Source organism: Pristiophorus japonicus, chromosome 12, assembly GCF_044704955.1.
Source record: "Pristiophorus japonicus isolate sPriJap1 chromosome 12, sPriJap1.hap1, whole genome shotgun sequence".
Classification (NCBI taxonomy): Eukaryota; Metazoa; Chordata; class Chondrichthyes; family Pristiophoridae; genus Pristiophorus; species Pristiophorus japonicus.
In genome coordinates, this window is record NC_091988.1 from 172,908,532 (window position 1) to 172,930,814 (window position 22,283).

The 22,283-nt window shown below is 45.8% G+C and overlaps 1 protein-coding gene across 1 annotated transcript in view; it reads right to left on the reverse strand.

Annotated features, from left to right (window-relative positions):
* The window catches only part of LOC139277055 (peroxidasin homolog), a 294,289-nt gene that overhangs the window by 66,389 nt on the left and 205,617 nt on the right, over positions 1-22,283 (reverse strand). The window contains exons 7-9 of the mRNA XM_070895068.1: positions 8,511-8,680; positions 7,508-7,625; positions 2,848-3,017 (exon numbers count right to left, since the gene is read on the reverse strand). Of these exons, the coding sequence (XP_070751169.1) occupies positions 2,848-3,017; positions 7,508-7,625; positions 8,511-8,680 (458 nt within the window). The remainder of the gene's footprint in view (positions 1-2,847; positions 3,018-7,507; positions 7,626-8,510; positions 8,681-22,283) is intronic.

The window sequence follows — 22,283 nt, forward strand, 5'->3', positions numbered from 1 at the left end:
GTGCTCACTTTTATAATGGCACTTTCCAAAGGACCAGTTTGACATGAGAATTTTCAATGCATTTTGAAATGGAATGTTTTGACCACTTCCACTTTTAAGATATATGTTACTATGTATACATTCTATTGAAATTCTGCTACAATACAAATCTACTGCTCAGATTCATTGTGCTTTATGAAAATTTCACACGTGGTTCACTAACATTAGGCACACATTTAAAATTAGACATCAAAAAGGTTATTTAAGGGGGAATATGATGGTAGAATAGTAACTGTGATAATTTGGAGCACATAATCTGTGCTTTTAGGCACAAATATTGCCTTGTACAAAAATGCCCATAAAACAAATGGATACAGATCAATACATTAAAAAAATGTTTAGAATTGAATCCCACCATCTTCCTGTCAGGCAGGTCACTTTAGAATTTACCCCGTTAATCATTAAGAAACTAGAAGAGAGAAGACTTGTCTGGCTGGCTGAATGCAATTCAGAATGTGAGAGTGTGTTACTCAGTCTCCAACATATCCACTGTACATGTGCTTGTCTTAAGTCAGTGGCCTCATTTTAAAATAAAAAGCCATTTAACTATTTGATTTTATGATTATTTTATGAGCATCATCTTTCTCAATGTTACACTCTGTGATAAGATACCCCCTTATTAACCTCTGCCAAACAACAAAAAGTTATACTGCAAAATAACACCATGAATATTTAATACTAGTTTTGTTTAAAATACAATAAAAGCATAACTTTTAATTCATGTAAAGGAAGCATAGACTCAGAATTATCACTAGAATAATAAAGGGAGAAATTAAAAATAAAATCACACAAAGGGTTAGAGTACAGAATGTTATACACAAGTAGCTATTGAGGCAAAGATTATCGTTTAAAAGGGAATGTGTTGAATATTTAAACGGAAGTTTCATGTATTCAACTGTCATTGTAACCCATGTATAAGCTGATCTAAGTTGTACACCTTGAGAACACTGACCACAGGTGGTGAACTTGTGGGAGACACTCCTAACCTGGACTTTCAGGTATAAAAGGGGAAGCTCCACCCACCGTCTGCCTCTTGAGGTCTTGGTAATAAAGGTAACTGGTCACACAGTGATCTTCTCTCAAGTATGGGCCTCGTGTGCATTTATACTGAAGAGTAAGGACATATTATTGGCGACGAGAAACTGGGATTTAAACCACGCATGGCCACTAGCAGCACAGAAGAGAGGTACTGTGTTGGTGATGATTGGGATGACTTTATTGAGAGACTACAGCAAATTTTTTTCACTAAGGAATGGTTGGGACAGGATTCGGCCGACAAACGCAGGGCTCATCTCCTGACGGTTTGTGGATCCAGAACGTACTCTCTGATGAAGGACCTTCTAGTGCCAGAGAAGCCGGTGGACAAGACGTTCGAAGAGCTCAGTAAGTTGATCGGGGAACTCCTTAAACTGGCAAGCGGCATGCACATGGCGAGACATCAGTCTTACACGCACCGGTGGCAAGAAGGGCAAAGCGTTCCAGACTTCGTGGCAGATCTCCGGCAACTGGCGAGCCTATGTAAGTTCCCAGATGCATGCAGAGCGGAGATGCTGCGAGACTTTTTTATTGAGGGCATCGGGCACGCTGGGGTTTTCAGGAAACTGATTGAGACGAAAGACTTGACCTTGGAAGCGACGGCTATGATAACCCAGACAATTATCTCAGGGGAGGAAGAGACCAGAATGATTTATGGCAAAAATCTTGGCTCAAATGCAGCAAACGACCAGGGAGTCAACATTGTTAACGCGGCACACAGTTCCCTAGGCAGACAAGGGCAATCGGACATGCCCCAGCATGCAGTCGAACCCACAGGGGGACTTCAACAGAGACAATGGCTAGCTGAACGGCGATTCATGCCATCGCAATGGACAATGCAGCCAGCAATGGGGCCATCAACACCTGTTAATGTTGCGCTTAAGGACAGTTACAGAGACAGTCAGAGACAATCGACTGGTAATGGATCTTTGTTTCCAACAATGGGGCCTCCAGCTCATGCTGGAGGTGTGGAAGCAAACACCCAGCCAGAGCTTGCAGGTATTAGCAGCAATATACCTGCAGAAACTGCAACGTCCGCGGTCACTTGGCGCGTATGTGCAGGAAGCCTACAGCCAGGTTGATGTATGAGGAGGACGGACCGATGTAAGCCCTACGAGGCCAAATGAATACTGGGCGAAATCGCTGGAAGCTGAAGTTCAGCGAGTTCATGTGGAGCACATATACAGTTCATATACCAGGACGCCACCGATAATGATGAAAGTGCTCCTCAATGGCATCCCAGTATTAATGGAGCTGGACACGGGGGGCCAGCCAGTCCCTGATGCGTATCAAACAGTTTGAAAGGTTGTGAGTGTCCAAGGCCAGGAGGCCAAAATTATTGCCGATTGACGCACTGCTACGGACATATACAAAGGAGATCATTCCGGTGCTGGGCAGCGCCAGGGTAGTCGTGACCCACAAAGATTCAGAGAACAGGTTGCCTCTTTGGATTGTCCCGGGAGATGGTCCCGCACTACTGGGGAGGAATTGGCTTGCTGTCATGAATTGGAAATGGGGCGATGTCAACGTAATTTCTTCTGTGGAGCGAGTATCATACTGTATAGTAAGGACATATTAGGAAGAATATGAAAGGATACAGAGGAAGCAAAGAGAAATTGGTTTAGTCAAATTTAGTTGAAAAGCTGGCCTTGCCACAGGCAGATGTGCTGAATTACTTCATCTGTATCACAATTTTTGCAGTTCTATGATAAACGTTCTCACAGAGCAGGCAACAAAATGTATAAATGTTAGAATGGATTTCTGCTTCCTTACATGGTGTGCCAAAATACCGGAGGATCACTTCATTAGTCTTGACCTCTCCTGCAACGTTTTTGGCCATGCACTGGTAGGCACCCTGGTCTGACTCTTTAATGTCCTGAATCATCAACGTGCCATCTTCCAGTAGGTTCACACGATTGTCATCTTTCATATCTATCTCATTACTGAGGGGACACAAATGGGTAATGATGATGCAGCATGGGAATGTGGAAAAAAGGATACATTAAGCAAATCCAAAGTAATTCGTTCATGTAATAAAACAAATAAAGAATTAGGGATGAAATACTCAAAAACAAATAAACACACACCTCACGTTCTTGTTGTGGACATTTTGTGCTCTTTTAAAAGCGATTGTGGAGATGTCTCAGATTTTACATTCCTGCCGGATATTCAATATCAAATGATGGATAATGGCATTGCTGATACATGCATATTGCATTTACATAAGTCCTATCACTATCAAGGATTTAAATATGGTCCAGCTTTCGTACAAGCCACAACTTGCTAATTTGAAAAATAATAAATATTAGTCAAACTTTCATTGCATTTACAGGATATATAGCAGAGCTTTTAAACTGCTACTTAGCAGATGATGCTGGGTTCTCAATGCAAAATAGGAATGATGCTAGAATTGATCATAATAAAACAGGATATAGCCCTTGCTAGGATTAATTATGTTAAACTGGATCAGGCAGCTGGCCTGACAGTATTGCATCTCAGAGTCTTCAAAGAAATAGGGACTATGCTCTATTAACCACATTTTCATATATTTAATAGCTTGTTGGGTTTGAGATTGTTTCCATGGACCGAAGAGAAGCCCATGGTGTAATACTATTTAAAAAGGGCAATTTCCTAGAATTTTTCCGAAATTGGCCTCAGGGTTTTCCGTGTTTTTTTGCCCCTCCTAGGAGATTGTGGGATGGGGTGGGAGACAGGAGATGGGGAAAGGAGGAGGAATGGGCTGATGGTGTGTGAAAGTTACACCACTCTGGGATGGGACAAGCCTGCTGAATCAGTTGGTCTTTTCCTGTCCTTCCTTTTCATATGTTTGTATAAGATTTTTAACGTAGTACAGATGGAGAATATTAATAAAGTGACTGGAACATCAGTCCAGCAGAGATTATGACTTTAACCAAGGGATGTGAGAAGGAGGGAAATGAAATAGTTACTGCTACACATTTGTTTTGAAAGGAGGAAACATGTTTCAAAGTAGCCCACTTGCTTGTTCTGAGGTGTTTGCTTCTGCCTTGTTGCCCAACAGCCGAAGTGTATGAAGTGTTACACAACTGCATGAACCGTTCAATAGTTCCTTTTTGAAAACAAGTTCCATAAATATTCTTGCAGTGTAATAAATGATTTGAACATAGTTAGATATCTAGGCCCATAGTTCCCTCTATGAACCACCCTTAACTAGTATAAATATGAAAAATGCTCATTAATCAAGTTGTAATCTATGAAATATTGTGAAGAAATGCTCAACTTCAAGTTCAAATAGCCTTTTACATAGAAATATAGAACATAGAAAATAGGAGCAGTTACAGTAGCCCATTCAGCCCTTTGAGTCTGCACCGCCATTCAACATGATCATGGCTGATCCTCTATTTCAACAGCATATTCCCACTTTTTTCCTATACCCCATGATGCCCTTTGTGTCTAGAAATCTATCTATCTCCCTCTTAAATATATTCAGTGACTTGGCCTCCTCTTCTGTGGTAGAGAATTCCACAGGTTCACCACCCTCAGTGAGAAAATTTTGCTTCATCTCTAAATTTCCTCCCTTGTATTCTGTGACTGTGACCCTTTGTTCTAGTCTTCCCAGCCAGGGGAAACATCCTCCCCGCATCCAGTCTATCCAACCCAGTCAGAATTTTATACGTTTCAAAGAGATCCCCTCTCATTCTTCTAAACTTTATGTTCTGGAAAACTCGATTATGGAGAAATATTAGCTACTGTTGACAAGGGAAGACCACCCACAAATGCAAATAGGCAACAAGTGGGCTATTATGTAATTGAAAGAACCTATACAGTGTTAACACCTTGAGGACTTCGTGTAATCCCCAAAAGAAGCAAAAAGTAACAGATAAAGTAGCAACAGAGGGATTCTTTTACAAATGTGTGATAAGCCCTGTGTGCTCTCTCAGATGGGTTTAAAGATCTCATTGTACTTTTCAAAGATGAGCAGAATAGTTCTCCTGGTGTCCTGGCCAACATTTATTCCTCAAACAACACCACCAAAAAATATTTTTTTTGTCATTTATCTCACTGCTATTTGTGGGATCTTGCTGTGTATAAATTGGCTGCCACATTTCCCTACATTACAGCAGTGACTACACTTCAAAAGTACTTTATTAGCTGTAAAGTGCTTTGGGATGTTCTGGGGTTGTGAAAGGTGCTATAGAAATGCAAGTTCTTTCTTTGCATTGAAATAAATTCTCATGCTGGCTCATTAAAAATGATCAACAACTGATCTCTAGAATGCAGTTCTATGAAGGAACTATGTGGCTCAAAAAGACAAGGAGCTAAATAATCCCTTAGCAACCACTGCCTCTTTTCTTTTTGGAATTAATTTTTCTATAGTGCCTTATGTCTCTCAGGATGCCCCGAAAGCAATTCACATCCAATTAAAGTGTAGTCACGGTTGTGGCTTGGCAACCAAAGTGCTCACAGCAAGATCCAACAATTACAAATGAGATGATCAGTTGATCTGCCCTTCTAACTCTAAATAGTAACAGACATATTTTAAATGTTTTGTTACTTGTCTATTGCAGTTTGTGTCATTTGTATAATGGAATTGTCCAGCCAAAGACTACACAGAATATGTAACTTATTGGAGCATATCAACATGGTATCAATAGTTTGAAAAAACTTTTCAATAAAATGGAAATGTCCTGGGAATAGATAGCTCTATGTATTTGCTTTGTGGGTTCTTTGCTTAAGAATTCATAGCAACATATTGCTATTAAGAACTAGTTGGTTTATTAGCAAAGGTTTAACAATCAGATTACACATTACCAGTTCAGCCACCAGGCTCACAACCACCTGCCCCATCGTGGATCCCCTGAAACCAATTGGCTGGGGTTTTATTGAGTCTTGTGAACATTGCGTGACTGGCTAAGCCACTCAAAACTCAACAACTCTATAAACCTGTCAGCATACCTACAGGTGCATTCATTACAATAGCCATAAGAAATCCACCATTATACCAGTCCCTTTAGGAGGTTCTTTGCACGACAATAGCTACTTACTGCCAGAAATTATGAATAGCCAGAACATCCTCCAAGTTATCATCATAGGCAGTCCCTTGGAATCAAGGAAGACTTGCTTCCACTCTTAGAATGAGTCCTTAGGTGGCGGAACAGTCCAATACGAGAGCCACAGTCCCTGCCACAGATGGGACAGACAGTCATTGAAGGTAAGGGAGGGTGGGACAGGTTCGCCACACCTTCCTTCCGCTGCCCGCGCTTGTTTTCTGCATGCAGTCGGCGATGAGACTCGAGGCGCTCAGCGCCCTCCCGGATGCACTTTATTCACTCAGGGCGGTCTTTGGCCAGGGACTCCCAGGTGTCGGTGGGGATGCTGCACTTTATCAGGAAGGCTTTGAGGGTGTCCTTGTAACGTTTCCTCTGTCCACCCTTGGCTCATTTACCATGAAGGAGCTCCAAGTTAACTCTGCAAACAATTAGCTGATTCCAGCTGCCTTCCTGTCTGCTTGCTTAAGGTGGACCCTACATTGCATGACCACAGTGGCCTGTTTGACCATGAGCTGTGCTTCAAAGCTCATATCTTATCCATCGCCAAAACTAACTTTTTCCACTTCTGTAACATTGCCCACTTGCATGCCGAGGCCACACTCCTCATCCCTTCAACCTTCTCTAGCCTGATGTCTCAGTTTGCACTCTTTGATTTTCTGACTGCAGCTTGCTGTATGTTTCACTCCATCATCATTGGTACAGCCTTGCACTTTAGAACACTCTTGCAAATCCATTGCAGCTCGCCATATCTCTTCGCAGCACCAAAGACCTCATCAGCATCTACCATTTCCACAATGCCGTAGCCATCTGCACCAAGTCTAATTTCTGCTGGTGTCTGTATCCTCTCCTGTTCATGAAGCACCTTGGGCTGTTTTGTTACAAAGAGCAGATTGTTGCTTGCCCCCAATTATTGTGATTGATAGCTTGTTTCCTTACAGCCATTCTATTATTGTAACCTTCTCTGACCCACAAGTGACATTTTAATTATTGCCTACTGATATTGCCTACTCTCTCATGTCACAGATATTTGCCTCCGCTGATTTAGAGTGGCTTCCATGCCTCTAGCAATGATTAAACACTGTGACATATGCAAGAGTTACCCAAAGGGGACTTAGCCTTTGCGATTTTGGCAGGCTATATGTACTTGATGAATACTTTTAAACTACAAGTTAAAGGGCATGGTCACTGCAGTTCAAAAATAAATTACACAAATTGAAATAAATGTGAAAGATCCACAAGTGGACTGTATGATGATATCAAATAATTTCTCATGCAATACATGTGCTCACTTTGTAGTTACTTTAATTTTTTTCAGTCTTTACTGAAGCTGATTTATGATTTTCAATCACTATTTATGAACGGCTCCACTTTGGGTGTGACATTGCCTCTGCCCCAGTACTCACTTATTGTGCAACCAGATGATGTTGGGCTTAGGGTTACCCTCTGCCCGGCAAGTGAAGTAAACTGTGTTTCCCAGAGTAACATCCACATCCTGTGGCTCAGAAGTGATACGAGGCCTCTCTACAAGGAAACAAGATTTGTGATGAGTTCAAATTGCTTTCTCTGAATCAGGAAAAGCAATAAAAGTAATTGCAAAAATTGAGAATTGTTACCACTGTGCTAAGGATGAGTACTTGTGCTTAGACTGTGGCTGCAACCCAAGAACTCCTCCTGTCCAAATTAATTATTCTTACCCATGAATCTAAACCCACAGTCCTCTATTTCTTCTCCCCTCACTATCTGATTAAATCCCAGCAAGCTACTGCAGCACTAGTGATTTCCCTCTTAAGGTAAGCTACATGTTTTTCCCTATAAAAGCAACAGGTTAAAGCTTGAACTTTCAAAATCTGAGTTAAATTTGACAAGGAGATTAGAGCTAACTACATATGAGGGCTTGTGATATATAATAAACAATGATATGGTAATTCTACTATTTGTCATGCTGAACCAACCCTGCAACTCTCACTGGCCCGTCTCAGCCTCAATCTGAAAAATGACTCCACTCCCAGTCTTAGCACCAATCCTGGGCACTGATGTGGAAGCACTTGTGCCTTCACTATGGTCGCAGCCCTTGGAATGGTTACGCTCCTGGGTTAGGGGGATTTTTCTGCTCCAGGTTGCCAAATACAGGAAACCAACTCAGCTCCATCACTGCATGAATTTGGGCCTCACGCCCTGGTTCCATTCCCACTCTAGCGCTCACTTCGCCCAACGGATCCATTTCCCCCTAACCCAGTGTTGCATTAACTACCTGACTGCTTTGCTCCCCTTGCAGTGTTCTATCCCCAACCCAACCATTGCGCTCCCTCTCCATGCCCCCGATCATCCATGAACAAATCCATGGGGGGGGATCAACTAATTTACTTTACAAGAATAAAATAATTCAGACAATTTAATTTAATTTACCACAATTAAACTCCTGCGCTGTTACTGTTGTAACCGACCTCCCCTGAAGCCTTCTGGGATGCTCACATGTGGCTGCTGTCTGGGCGTTACCAAGCTTAGCATATTTTTTCAGCAGTTCCGCCAGCCACATTAATTCACAATCACAGATCAGTGAATTGGAGTCCAAGCGACTGCAAAATAAAAGAATTGAAATATAATGTCTGTACACTCAATGATGGAACAGTTCATGGACTACACAAGTAAATTGTTGAGCGAGTGTGTACAACTTAGATTATAATCCAATTTTTGTTAAACATCTTAGAAGATTCAATCCTCATCACCATAGGCAGTCCCTCGGAAATGAGTAGGACTTGCTTCCACTCTAACCTTAGGTTACTGAACAGTCCAATCCGAGAACCACGGTCCCTGTCACAGGTGGGACAGATAGTCGTTGAGAGAAAGGGGGGGTGGGTCTGGTTTGCCGCACAATCTTTCCACTGCCTATGCTTTGTTTCTGCACGCTCTCGATGATAAGACTCGAGGTGCTCAGCGCCCTCCTGGATGCACTTCCTCCACTTCGGGTTGTCTTGGGCCAGGGACTCTCAGGTGTCAGTGGAGATGTTGCATTTTATCGGGGAGGCTTTGAGGGTTTATTTGTAACGTTTCCTCTGCCCACCTTTGGCTCGTTTGCCGTGAAGGAGTTCCAAGTATCATCATAAAAGATGTCCAAACTACCTGTGTGCCACATGTAGCAATTGGGGCCTCAAAACTTGGTTATTTCACCAAGTATATTTCACATTTGCTTGTCTGTTTGAATTTTGTGGGCCTTGGGTTTGGAAAGTGCTCTTTGGTAGATTAATCCTGAATCAGAATACCAAAGTCTGTCAGTATCAATACCTCAGACTTGACTATTCCAAGCTCTTCTCGTTATCCTCCCATCATCCGCCCTCCAGAAACTTGAGCACATCCAAGCCTCTGCTGCCCATATCCGAACCCGCACGAAGTGCTGCTCACTTATCACTGGTGACCTACACTGGTGGCTGGTCCACCAATACCTCAATTTTAAAATTCTCATTGTGTTCCAATCCATTCATGGTCATCCCCCTCTCAAGCTTTGTAAACCACAGCCCCACAACCCTCCAAGAACTTTGCGTTCCTCCAACTCTGGCCAATTGTGCAACCCCACTCCCTTCACCCCAACATTGGTGGCCGTACCTTCAGCCGTCTTGGTCCTAAGCTTTGGAATTCTCTCCTAAAATCTATTTGCATCTCCATCTCTCTCTCCCTCTTTAAGACCCACCTTAAAACCTACTTTTTCAGTCAGAATGTGGCTCTGAACATTCAGTTTCTCCAACCTTCTGGTGATGCCCTATTTAAATTATTGGGAGAATTTGATGGCCATGATAACCTGTCAGCTGGCTTTTGTCAGGACCTATCTTGGATATGACCCCTCATGCTCGAAAAGTGGAAAAGCACTGAAACAAAATTTGCACATCCATCAACACATTGCAACATGCATTATTTTCTTTAGAAAATATTTTAGAACCATGTGAAGAGGAGCCACATTCAAGTTAGGTCTTATGAAAGCATTTGGAATGGCCTGGATAGAAACAGGATGGCTAGAAATGGCCACCGTAAATTCATCAACACAAATTTGCACATGAATTCCACCAGTGCCTATTCTGCGGGAGCTTCAAATAAAACCCGACAAAAAAATGATTCCACTTATTCAGAATGGTGTCAATTCCCAAAGTTTAAATGAGCAAACCAGAGATGTATCATCAGATCACCTCCCATCTCCTGTGGTTCTCACTCTTATTCGGTGTTAGATGTAGAAATAGATGTCATGAATTAAAGTTTACAGCCTTTTACAAATGTTCCTAATCAGTTTACCGACACACTTCTCACCCCACAAATTCCCAAAATATCACAATATTTAGCTAAATGTAGAGATAATGCCAGGTGTGAACAGTGCCTGGTGGTATGAGCTGTACCTAGTGTTTTCTCTCACCCCTTCTCCAGTATACCATTTTAAAACAAAATTGTAGCACCTCAATAATTTAGGAATAAAATAGAATAATAGTGGGTTTAAGTTTTTCTGTAAAGAAAAACTGTAAAACAACTATTCCAGACTAAATGAGTAGGCTAAAATTATTTTTCAACAAATGCGTTGTTCGGCTGGAAAATGTAATGTTCACAATCTTCTTTCTCATACAAATTAAATACCCATGTATTCGAACGGCTAGACTCCAATTCATAGCAACAGTTGAAGCACAGCCAACACGCTAATTGTTCCATTTACTACATCAATAAATGGCAGCACTTCATTAGAAAGAAAGTTGCAATTTTTAATTTACACATAGTTAACCAAGTTTTGTCATTCTCTATGATGGATGATGAACAATTAGTTTTTGCCGAACAGATGAGCTGTGATCATTAGCCAGCATGACTGTTGGAGTAGAATTTCCAAGCCCTACTGTCAGTGATAGATAATAATTTGAATCCCAAAGGAGCTCAGTAGGAAATATTTATTTGGTCTTTGTCATGTATGTAACCTCTATGTAACACCACTGCAATACTGTATATACTTAAGCAATGCACACCTTGACCACAGGGGGTGAACTTGTGGGAGACATTCCTTACCAGGTCATCCAGGAATATAAAGGGAGGTCCCACGCAGGGTCATCACTTCTTGGTCCTGTGAATAAAGGTTCAGGTCATAGAGTGACCTTGTCCATAGAATGTGCCTCGTGTGGGGTTTGTGCCATTGAGTAAGGACTTTACATTGGCGACGAGAAACGGGAATGAACGACCCACGAGAATGGCCACCGGTAGCACAGAGAAACGGTACTGTGTTGGTGAGGACTGGGACGATTTCATTGACAGGCTCCAGCAAAGTTTTGTCACGAAAGAATGGCTGGGAGATGCAGCGGCCGACAAGCGAAGGGCACGTCTGCTGACCAGCTGCGGACCTACGACTTACGCGCTCATGAAGGACCTACTAGTACCCGAAAAGCCGGCAGACAAAACCTTTGAAGAGCTCAGCAAACTAATCGGTGAGCACCTCAAACCGGCGAGCAGCATACACATCGCCCGACACAGATTCTATACCCACCGAAGTCGTGAAGGACAGGGCATACCGGACTTCGTTGCGGACCTCTGGCGTTTGGCCAGCCTCTGTAAGTTCACAGACGCCTGCGGGGGGGAGCTGTTAAGGGATTTCTTTATTGAGGGCGTCGGTCATGCGGGGACTTGCCGAAAGTTAATTGAGACCAAGTATTTGACCTTGGAAGCGGCGGCGTTGATGGCTCAGACTTTCATGGCGGGGGAGGAGGAAACCAAAATAATATACACGCGCAATTCTGCCTCCAACGCGGCGGGGGATCAGGGAGTCAATATCATAAACGCGACTCAGAGCCCCGCAGGCAGGCAAGGGCAGTTCGACACACCTCAGGCAGCAATAGACCCTAGAGCAGGTTTTCAACAGAGACAATGGCAGGCTGAACGGACATTTGCGCCATCACAGTGGACAATGCGGTCTGGGATGGGGCCACTGACACCCACTAACAGGGTACTCAAGGGCAGTCAAAGGGACAATCAGCGAGGAATGCCAGGTCATAGCTCCTTTGTTCACAACAACTGTAATCTCAGCTCATGCTGGAGGTGTCGGGGCAAAACACTCTGCCAGGACTTGCAGGTTTCGACAATTCGTCTGCAGAAATTGCAATCTCAGTGGCCATTTAGCTCGAATGTGCAGGAAGCCTGTAACCAGGCTAATTTATGAGGCGGATGGACCAGAAGAGGGGTCTGTAATGCAGGATGACTCTTGGGGCAAATCAATGGACGCTGAAGTTCAGCGGGTTCATGTGGCAAACATTCACAGCTCATATACCAAAATGCCACCAATGATGATGAAGGTTTTATTAAACGGCATCCCTGTACGCATGGAGCTGGACACGGGGGCTAGCCAGTCACTCATGAGCGTTCAACAATTCAAAAAGCTAAGGCCACAAAAGCCAGTAGACCCAAACTAGAATGCATTGAGACACAACTACGGACGTATACCAAAGAAATCATTCCAATACTAGGCAGTGCAATGTTGGTGGTCACACATAATGGATCAGTGAACCTGTTGCCGCTCTGGATTGTCCCGGGCAATGGTCCCACACTGTTGGGAAGGAGCTGGTTAGCTGAGATGAACTGGAAATGGGGGAATGTGCATGCAATGTTATCTGTGGAGCGAAGTTCGTGCTCACAAGTCCTACAACAATTTGAGTCACTATTCCAACCTGGCGTCGGGACATTCAAAGGTACCAAAGTAGTGATACGCATCACCCTGACGCCAGACCAGTCCACCACAAAGCCAGTGCGGTGCCGTATGTGATGCGAGAGGAAATTGAGAGCGAATTGGACCATTTGCTGAGAGAGGATATCATCTCGCCCGTTGAATTCAGCGACTGGGCGAGCCCATCGTTCCTGTCCTAAAAGCGAATGGTTCTGTCAGGATCTGTGGTGACTACAAGGCCACTATCAATCGGGTGTCCCTACAAGACCAATACCCGTTCCCGAGAGCGGAGGATCTTTTTGCCACGCTGGCAGGCGGCAAGCTGTTTACCAAGTTGGGATCTCACTTCAGCCTACATGACCCAAGAAGTGGCCGACGAATCTAAACTACTGACCACTATCATTATGCACAAGGGACTGTTCGTTTACAACAGGTGCCCGTTTGGCATTTGATCAGCGGCGCAATTTTTCAAAGAAACATGGAAAGCCTGCTTAAATCCATTCCTGGAACAATCGTATTTCAGGACGACATCCTCATCACGGGCCGTGACACCGAGGAACATCTCCACAACCTGGAGGAGGTGCTACCGACGAGTGCCCAGGCCTGGCAACACATCGGAGTTGCGTTCATTTCTGGGACTCTTGAACTATTTCGGGAACTTTCTGCCGAACTTAAGCACGTTGTTGGAGCTGCTTCACGTGCTCCTGTGTAAGGGTTGTGATTGGTTTTGGGGGACTGTCAGGAATGGGCTTTCAATCGGGCATGGAACCGACTTTGTTCAAATAAGTTATTGACCCTGTATGACTCCTGCAAGAAATTGTTTCTGATATGTGATGCATCGTCCTCTGGGGTCGGGTGCGTGTTGCAGCAGAGGAATGCTGAGGGCCAACTACAACATGTGGCTTATGCTTCCAGGTCGCGCTCTCAAGCAGAACGGGGATATGGGATGGTTGAGAAGGAGGCACTCGCGTGTGTCTATGGTGTAAAAAAAATGCATCGGTACTTTTTTGGCAGGAGGTTCGAATTAGAAACGGACCAAAAGCCATTAACATCCCTGTTGTCAGACAGCAAGGCTGTCAATGCCAACGCGTCAGCCCGCATACAGCGATGGGCTCTCATGCTGGCTGCTTATGACTACTCCATCCGGCAATGGCCTGGCACCGAAAATTGCGCTGACGTGCTCAGCAGGCTTCCACTGGCTACCACCGAGGGGGCAGTGGAACAAAGCGCTGAGATGGTCATGGCCGTTGATGCCTTTGACAGTGCAGGCTCCCCATCACATCCCGCCAGATCAAAATCTGGACAAACAGAGATCCCCTCCTATCTCTGATTAAGAAATTTGTCCTGACTGGGGATTGGGCGCCCGCACATGGAGCATGCCCTGAGAAGGTCAGACCGTTTCACAGGCGGATGGATGAGCTCTCCATCCAAGCTGACTGCCTACTATGGGGCAGCTGGGTAGTCATGCCCCAGAGGGGCAGGGAGGCATTCATCAGGGAACTCCACAGTGAGCATCCTAGCATCGTTCTGATGAAGGCCATTGCCCGGTCACATGTTTGGTGGCCAGGAACTGATTCAGACCTGGAACATTGTGTTCGTAGGTGCACGACATGTGCCCAGCTGGGTAATGCCCCCAGGGAGGCCCTGCTCAGCCCGTGGCTCTGGCCCACCAGGCCATGGTCACTTATTCATGTAGACTACGTGGGCCCATTCATGGGAAAAATGTTTCTCATTGTGGTAGATGCATACTCGAAATGGATCGAGTGCATCATTTTGAATTCGTGCACGACATCCACCACTGTGGAGAGTCTACGTGCGGTCTTTGCAACCCACGGCTTGCCGGACATCCTTGTTAGCGATAATGACCCATGTTTCACGAGCTACGAATTCTGGGAGTTCATGTCGGGCAATGGCATCAACCATGTCAGGGGAGCACCATTCAAGCCGGCCTCCAATGACCAGGCGGAACGTGCGGTCCAAATCATTAAACAAGGCCTGCTCAGGATTCAAGGACCCTCCCTTCAATACCGCCTATCGTGCCTCCTGCTGGCCTATAGGTCCCGACCGCACCCGCTCACGGGGGTCCCGCCCGCTGAGCTACTTATGAAACGAACACTCAAAACTTGGTTGTCCCTCATTCACCCAGCCCTGACCGACATAGTTGAGGGCAAGAGCCAGTCCCAATACGAGTACCATGACCGAAACTCAAGGGGGAGATGTATAGAAATAAATGACCCCGTATTTGTCCTCAATCACGCCGTGGGGCCCAAATGGCTTGAGGGTACTGTAACAGACAAAGAGGGGAACAGGGTCATCGTGGTTAAACTTAACAATGGGCAGATATGCCATAAGCATCTGGGCCAAGTCAAAAAAAGGTCCAGCATAGACACTGAGGAACCCGAGGAAGATCATGAGATGGTGCTCACATCACCGCCAGTGAACGAGCAACAAGAACATTCAGTCCCGGCGGTCAGCCCGGACAGGCCGGAATCACCACAGGTGACAGACACTCACGCCAAGGCTCAACAACCAGAGCCCCAACTGTGGCGCTTCACGAGGGAGCGTAGACCACCTGTAAGACTTAACCTATGATCCCAATAAGACTTTGGGGGGGAGGTGATGTCATGTATGTAACCTCTATGTAACATCACTGCAATACTGTAAATACTTAAGCAATGCACACCTTGACCACAGGGGGTGAACTTGTCGGAGACACTCCTTACCTGGTCAAGCAGGTATATAAAGGGAGGTCCCACGCAGGGTCATCACTTCTTGGTCCTGTGAATAAAGGTTCAGGTCATAGGGTGACCTTGTCCATAGAATGTGCCTCGTTTGTGCCATTGAGTAAGGACTTTATAGTCTCAACATCAAATCCAAATTTGCTTAAAAAGGCAGGATTAATTACTTCAATTTTGGGTCACTTAGTGAACATATTAGTGCCAATTGAGTTAACTGAGAATGGTGTGTTCTTGGTGGAAATGATTAATCAAAGGGAATGTCATCATAGGCAGTCCCTCGGAATCGAGGAAGACTTGCTTCCACTCCTGAAGTGAGTTCTTTGGTGGCTGAACAGTGCAATACGAGAGCCACAGACTCTGTCACAGATGGGACAGATAGTCGTTGAGGGAAGGGGTGGGTGGGACTTGTTAGCCGCACGCTCTTTCCGCTGCCTACGCTTCATTTCTGCATGCGCTCAGTGACGATACTCGAGGAGCTCAGCGCCCTCTCGGATGCACTTCCTCCACTTAGGGCGGTCTTGGGCCAGGGAATCCCAGGTGTCAGTGAGGATGTCCCACTTTATTAGGGAGGCTTTGAGGGTGTCCTTGTAACATTTCCGCTGCCCACCTTTGGCTCGTTTGCCATGAAGGAGTTCCGAGTAGAACACTTGCTTTGGGAGTAGAACACGTGTCTGGCATGAGAACTATGTGGCCTGCCCAGTGGAGCTGATCGAGTGTGGTCAGTGCTTCAATGCTGGGGATAATAGCCTGGATGAGGACGCTGATGTTGGTGCAACTGTCCTCCCAAGTGATTTGTGGGATCTTGAGGAGATATCGTTGGTAATATTTCTCCAGTGACTTGAGGTGTCTAATGTACATTGTCCATGTCTCTGAGCCATACAGGAGGGCGGGTATTACTACAGCCCTGTAGACCATGAGCTTGGTGGCAGTTTTGAGGACCTGGTCTTCAAACACTCTTTTCCTCAGGCGGCCGAGGCGGTGTTGGATCTCGTCGTCGATGCCTGCTCTTGTTGATAGGAGGCTCCCGAGATATGGGAAGTGGCCCACGGTGTTCAGGGCTGTGCCGTGGATCTTGATGACTGGGGAGGAGTGCTGTGCCGTGTGGACAGGCTGGTGGAGGACCTTTGTCTTACATAGAAACATAGAAAATAGGTGCAGGAGTAGGCCATTCGGCCCGTCGAGCTTGCACCACCATTCAATGTGAAAATGGCTGAACATTTACCTCAGTACCCCTTTCCTGCTTTCTCTCCATACCCCTTGATCCCTTTAGCCATAAGGGCCATATCTAACTCCCTGTTGAATATATCCAATGAACTGGCATCAACAACTCCCTGTGGTAAAGAATTCCACAGGTTAACAACTTTCTGAGTGAAGAAGTTTCTCCTCATCTCAGTCCTAAATGGCTTACCCCTTATCCTTAGACTGTATCCCCTGGTTCTGGACTTCCCCAACATCGGGAACATTTTTCCTGCATCTAACCTGTTCAGTCCCGTCAGAATTTTACATGTTTCAATGAGATCCCCTCTCATCTTTCTAAACTCCAGTGAATACAGGCCCAGTCGACCAGTCTCTCCTCATATGTCAGTCCCGCCATCCCGGGAATCAGTCTGGTGAACCTTCGCTGTACTCCCTCAATAGCAAGAACGTCCTTCCTCAGATTAGGAGACCAAAACTGAACACAATATTTCAGGTGAGGCCTTACCAAGGCCCTGTACAACTGCAGTAAGACCTCCCTGCTCCTATGCTCAAATTCCCCAACTATGAAGGCCAACATACTATTTGCCTTCTTCACCGCCTGCTGTACCTGCATGCCAACTTTCAATGACTGATGTATCATGACACCCAGGTCTCGTTGCACCTCCCCTTTTCCTAATCTGCCGCCATTCAGATAATATTCTCACATTTATCCACATTATACTGCATCTGCCATGCATTTGCCCACTCACCTAACCTATCTAATTCACCCTGCAGCCTCTTAGCGTCCTCCTCACAGCTCACACCGCCACCTAGCTTAGGGTCATCTGCAAACTTGGAGATATTACACTCAATTCCTTCATCTAAATCATTAATGTATATTGTAAATAGCTGGGGTCCCAGCACTGAGCCCTGCGGCACTCCACTAGTCACTGCCTGCCATTCCAAAAAGAACCCGTTAATCCCGGCTCTCTGCTTCCTATCTGCCAACCAGTTCTCTATCCATGTCAGTGCATTAACCCCAATACCATGTGCTTTAATTTTGCTCAACAATCTCTTGTGTGGGACCTTGTCAAAAGCCTTTTGAAAGTCCAAATACACCACATCCCTTGTTCTCCCTTGTCCACTCAACTAGTTACATCCTCAAAAAATTCTAGAAGATTTGTCAAGCATGATTTCCCTTTCACAAATCCATGCTGACTTGGACCGATCCTGTCACTGCTTTCCAAATGCGCTGCTATTTCATCTTTAATAATTAATTCCAACATTTTCCCCACTACTGATGTCAGGCTAACCGGTCTATAATTCCCCGTTTTCTCTCTCCATCCTTTTTTAAACAGTGCTCGGCTGCTTCAATATTGGTGTTGTTTAGCTTGGATTCCAGGAGACCATTTGCCTGTAAATCAGCCGTGGACATTCACACTGCTAAATTTGGATCCACTATCCCAAAGGCAGGATAGCAGACCCACCTACTTTCTCTCTCCCTCCTTTTTTAAAAAGTGGTGTTACATTAGCTACCCTCCAGTCCATAGGAACTGATCCAGAGTCGATAGACTGTTGGAAAATGATCACCAATGCATCCACTATTTCTAGGGCCTCTTCCTTAAATACTCTGGGATGCAGACTATCAGGCCCTGGGGATTTATCGGCCTTCAATCCCATCAATTTCCCTAACACAATTTCCCGTCTAATAAGGATTTCCTTCAGTTCCTCCTTCTCACTAGACCCTCAGTCCCCTAGTATTTCCGAAAAGTTATTTGTGTCTTCCTTCGTGAAGACAGAACCAAAGTATTTGTTCAACTGGTCTGCCATTTCTTTGTTCCCCATTATAAATTCACCTGAATCTGACTGCAAGGGACCTACGTTTGTCTTCACTAATCTTTTTCTCTTCACGTATCTATAGAAACTTTTGCAGTCAGTTTTTATGTTCCCAGCAAGCTTCATCTCATACTCCATTTTCCCCCTCCTAATTAAACCCCTTGTCCTCCTCTGCTGAATTCTAAATTTCTCCCAGTCCTCAGGTTTGTTGCTTTTTCTGGCCAATTTATATGTCTCTTCCTTGGATTTAACACTATCCTTAATTTCCCTTGTTAGCCACGGTTGAGCCACCTTCCCTGTTTTATTTTTACTCCAGACAGGGATGTACAATTGTTGAAGTTCAGCCATGTGATCTTTAAATGTTTGCCATTGCCTATCCACCGTCAACCCTTTAAGTATCATTTGCCAGTCTATTCTAGCCAATTCACATCTCATACCATCAAACTTACCTTTCCTTAAGTTCAGGACCCTAGTCTCTGAATTAACTGTGTCACTCTCCATCTTAATAAAGAATTCTACCATGTTATGGTCACTCTTCCCCAAGGGGCCTCGCACAACAAGATTGCGAATTCGTCCTTTCTTATTACACATCACCCAGTCTAGGATGGCCAGCCCTCTAGTTGGTTCCTTGACATATTGGTCTAGAAAACCATCCCTAATCAGAAAATCCTCCTCCACCATATTGCTACCAGTTTGGTTAGCCCTATATGTGGATTAAAGTCACCCATGATAACTGCTGTACCTTTATTGCACTCATCCCTAATTTCTTGTTTGATGCTGTCCCCAACCTCACTACTACTGTTTGGTGGTCTGTACACAACTCCCACTAACATTTTCTGGATGTTTAGCGTAAGGCCTATGCCTTCGTACGCCTCAGTAAATACGTCGACTATCTCCTGGAGTTCAGCCTCTGTATGTGCGCAGACTCAGGCATCGTCCGTGTACTGTAGTTCAATGACAGAGGTTGGGGTGGTCTTGGACCTGGCCTGGAGATGGCACAGATTGAACAGTTTCCCACTGGTTCCGTGGTTTAGTTCCACTCCATTGGGGAGCTTGTTGTCTGTGAGGTGGAGCATGACGGCGAGAAAGATTGAGAAGAGGGTAGGGCGATGACGCAGCTCTGTTTGACCCCGGTCCGGACGTGGATTGGGTCTGTGATGGATCCACTGGTAAGGATCATGGCCTGCATGTCATCGTGGAGTAGGCGGAGGATGGTGACGAATTTTTTGAGGCATCCGAAACGGAGGAGGACGCTCCATAGACCCTCGCGATTAACGGCGTCAAAGGCCTTTGTAAGGTCGAAGAAGGCCATAAGGGCTGGCGTTGTTCCCTGCATTTTTCCTGTAGCTGTCAGCTGCAAAAATCATGTCCGTTGTGACCCATAGGGAATGCAATCCGCATTGCGACTCCGGGAGGAGCTCCTTGGCCACGGGAAGAACACTGTTGAGGAGGACTCTAGGGACAACTTTCCCGTGTGGTAGCCAGTGCGCAACGACCACCCCACGTTAAAAGAACTCACACACAGGCATCTTCCACTCCGTTAACATGAAGTTTGGGACCTGGAATGTCAGGACCCTCATGGACAACCCCAACAGCGACAGGCCGGAACGTCGCACCGCCATAATTGCCTAGGAACTTAAGACGCTTTGATATCGACATCGCCGCCCTAAGCGAGAACCGGCAGGCAGGGGAAGGCCAGTTCAAGGAACAAGATGGAGATTGCACCTTCTTCTGGAAAGGGAAACCAGAGGCAGAACGCTGCCTCCACGGAGTCGGCTTCGCCATCAAAACGAGCTGGTTGATGCGGGGCTAACGAACGCCTCATGACTCTTCGACTCATCCTATCCCAGAACCAGTGCGCCACAGTCATCAGCGCGTACGCCCCAACACTCGATGCAACTGATGAGGCCAAAGAGGGTTTTTACTCCAACCTCGAAAAAGCTCTATCCTATGACCCCGCGGGCGACAAACTGATCCTGCTCGGTGGCTTCAACGCCAGGGTTGGCAAGGACATAGACCTCTGGGGGTGCGTGATTGGCAGAGAGGGGGTAGGGAAAGCCAACTCCAGCGGTACCCTATTCCTGACAAAATGTCTAGAGCATGAACTTGTCATAGAAACATAGAAAATAGGTGCAGGAGTAGGCCATTCGGCCCTTCGAGTCTGCACCACCATTCAATAAGATCATGGCATCACCAATACCTTGTTGCGCCAGAGGGACAAATATCGTGGCAACACCCTCGCTCCAAGCACTGGCACCTGTTCGACTATGTCATCGTCCTAGCCAGGGATTGCAAGGATGTGCGCATCACCCGTGCCATGACAGGAGCCGACGACTGCTGGATGGACCACCATCTAATCCGATCCATCATCGACATCAACATAGCCCCAATGCGGAGGGGGCAGCAGAAGCAGTGCCACAAAAAAGTCAATACTGGAGCACTTAAGGACCCAGCTAAGAGAGCCCTACACAGCCAGCGCCTCACTGCTAACCTGGCATGCCTTGACGACCCCGAGACGCAGAATGCCCACAGCGCTTGGTCTACCCTCCAGGCCTCCATAACCAGTGCCTACAAAGAGACGCTCGGTCACTCAACCAGGAAACACCAGGACTGGTTTGATCAGGAGATCCAAGAGCTAATAGATCGCAAGCGCAGGACATTTCTGAGCCATAAACAACAACCCAACGCGGGAGCAGCAAAGCAGCATTACAGACGGCTCAAGGCTGAGGTCAAACAAAAAACCCGGGACCTAAAGAACAGGTGATGGATGCAGGAAGCACAGGAGATACAGCAGATGGCCAACAACCATGATGTGCGAAGATTCTTCATCGCAGTCAAGGCAACCTATGGGCCAAGCACCCAAGACCCCACCCCACTGCTGGCCAAGAACGGGGAAACACTCATCAGGGACACCGAGGCAGTCAGGACCTGCTGAAAGGAGCACTTCGGAGATCTCTTCAATCGAGACTCTGCCTTTGACTCAAGTGTTCTCAACTCTTCCCGCAGCATGCTACCCGCCACCACCTCAGTGAGACCCCAACACTGCATGGGGTAGAAAAAGCCATAAGACAGCTTAAAAACAACAAGGCTATGGGTGCGGATGGAATCTCTGCTGAGGCTTTTAAGGTATGGCGGAGAGGCACTGCTGGCGCGAATACACAACCTCATCTCTCTCATCTGGAGGGAGGAGAGCATGCTGGGGGAATCTCAGAGACGCAGTAATCATGACCATCTTCAAAAGAGGGGACAAGTCCGATTGCAGCAACTGCAGAGGAATCTCCCCGCTATCAGCCCACTGGGAAAGTTGTCGCTAGAGTCCTCCTCAACAAAGGGATTGACAATGGTTGTGTTCCTATTAAGAGGCTACTACTCCACTGTGCTGTTTTTATATTACAGTACTGCAGTGTTAGTGCTGCTGGCTCCTGACAGATGGGTCTCATGGCAGTTTACCAAAGTAAGCTTATTGGTTTTGCTAAGGCTGGCCACAGGAAATAGCTGAAATGGTGGCAGACTTGTAAAGCTAGGTAAAACTGAGCCTACAAGTCTGTCCTGGTCCACAGAAGCTGGATTTAACAACATAAACACCAGGAAATGGTTCATGGACACCAGGCTCCTGGAATCAGACTTAAAAAGAGAAATATAAAAGCCCTTTAAGTGGCTGGCGTGTAGCCAACTGCTTTTCCAAGTTCCAGTGAAAATAAATGCTAATATTATGGCAGCAATCACCTGGAATTCCAATGGCTCCTGGACTACTGAGCT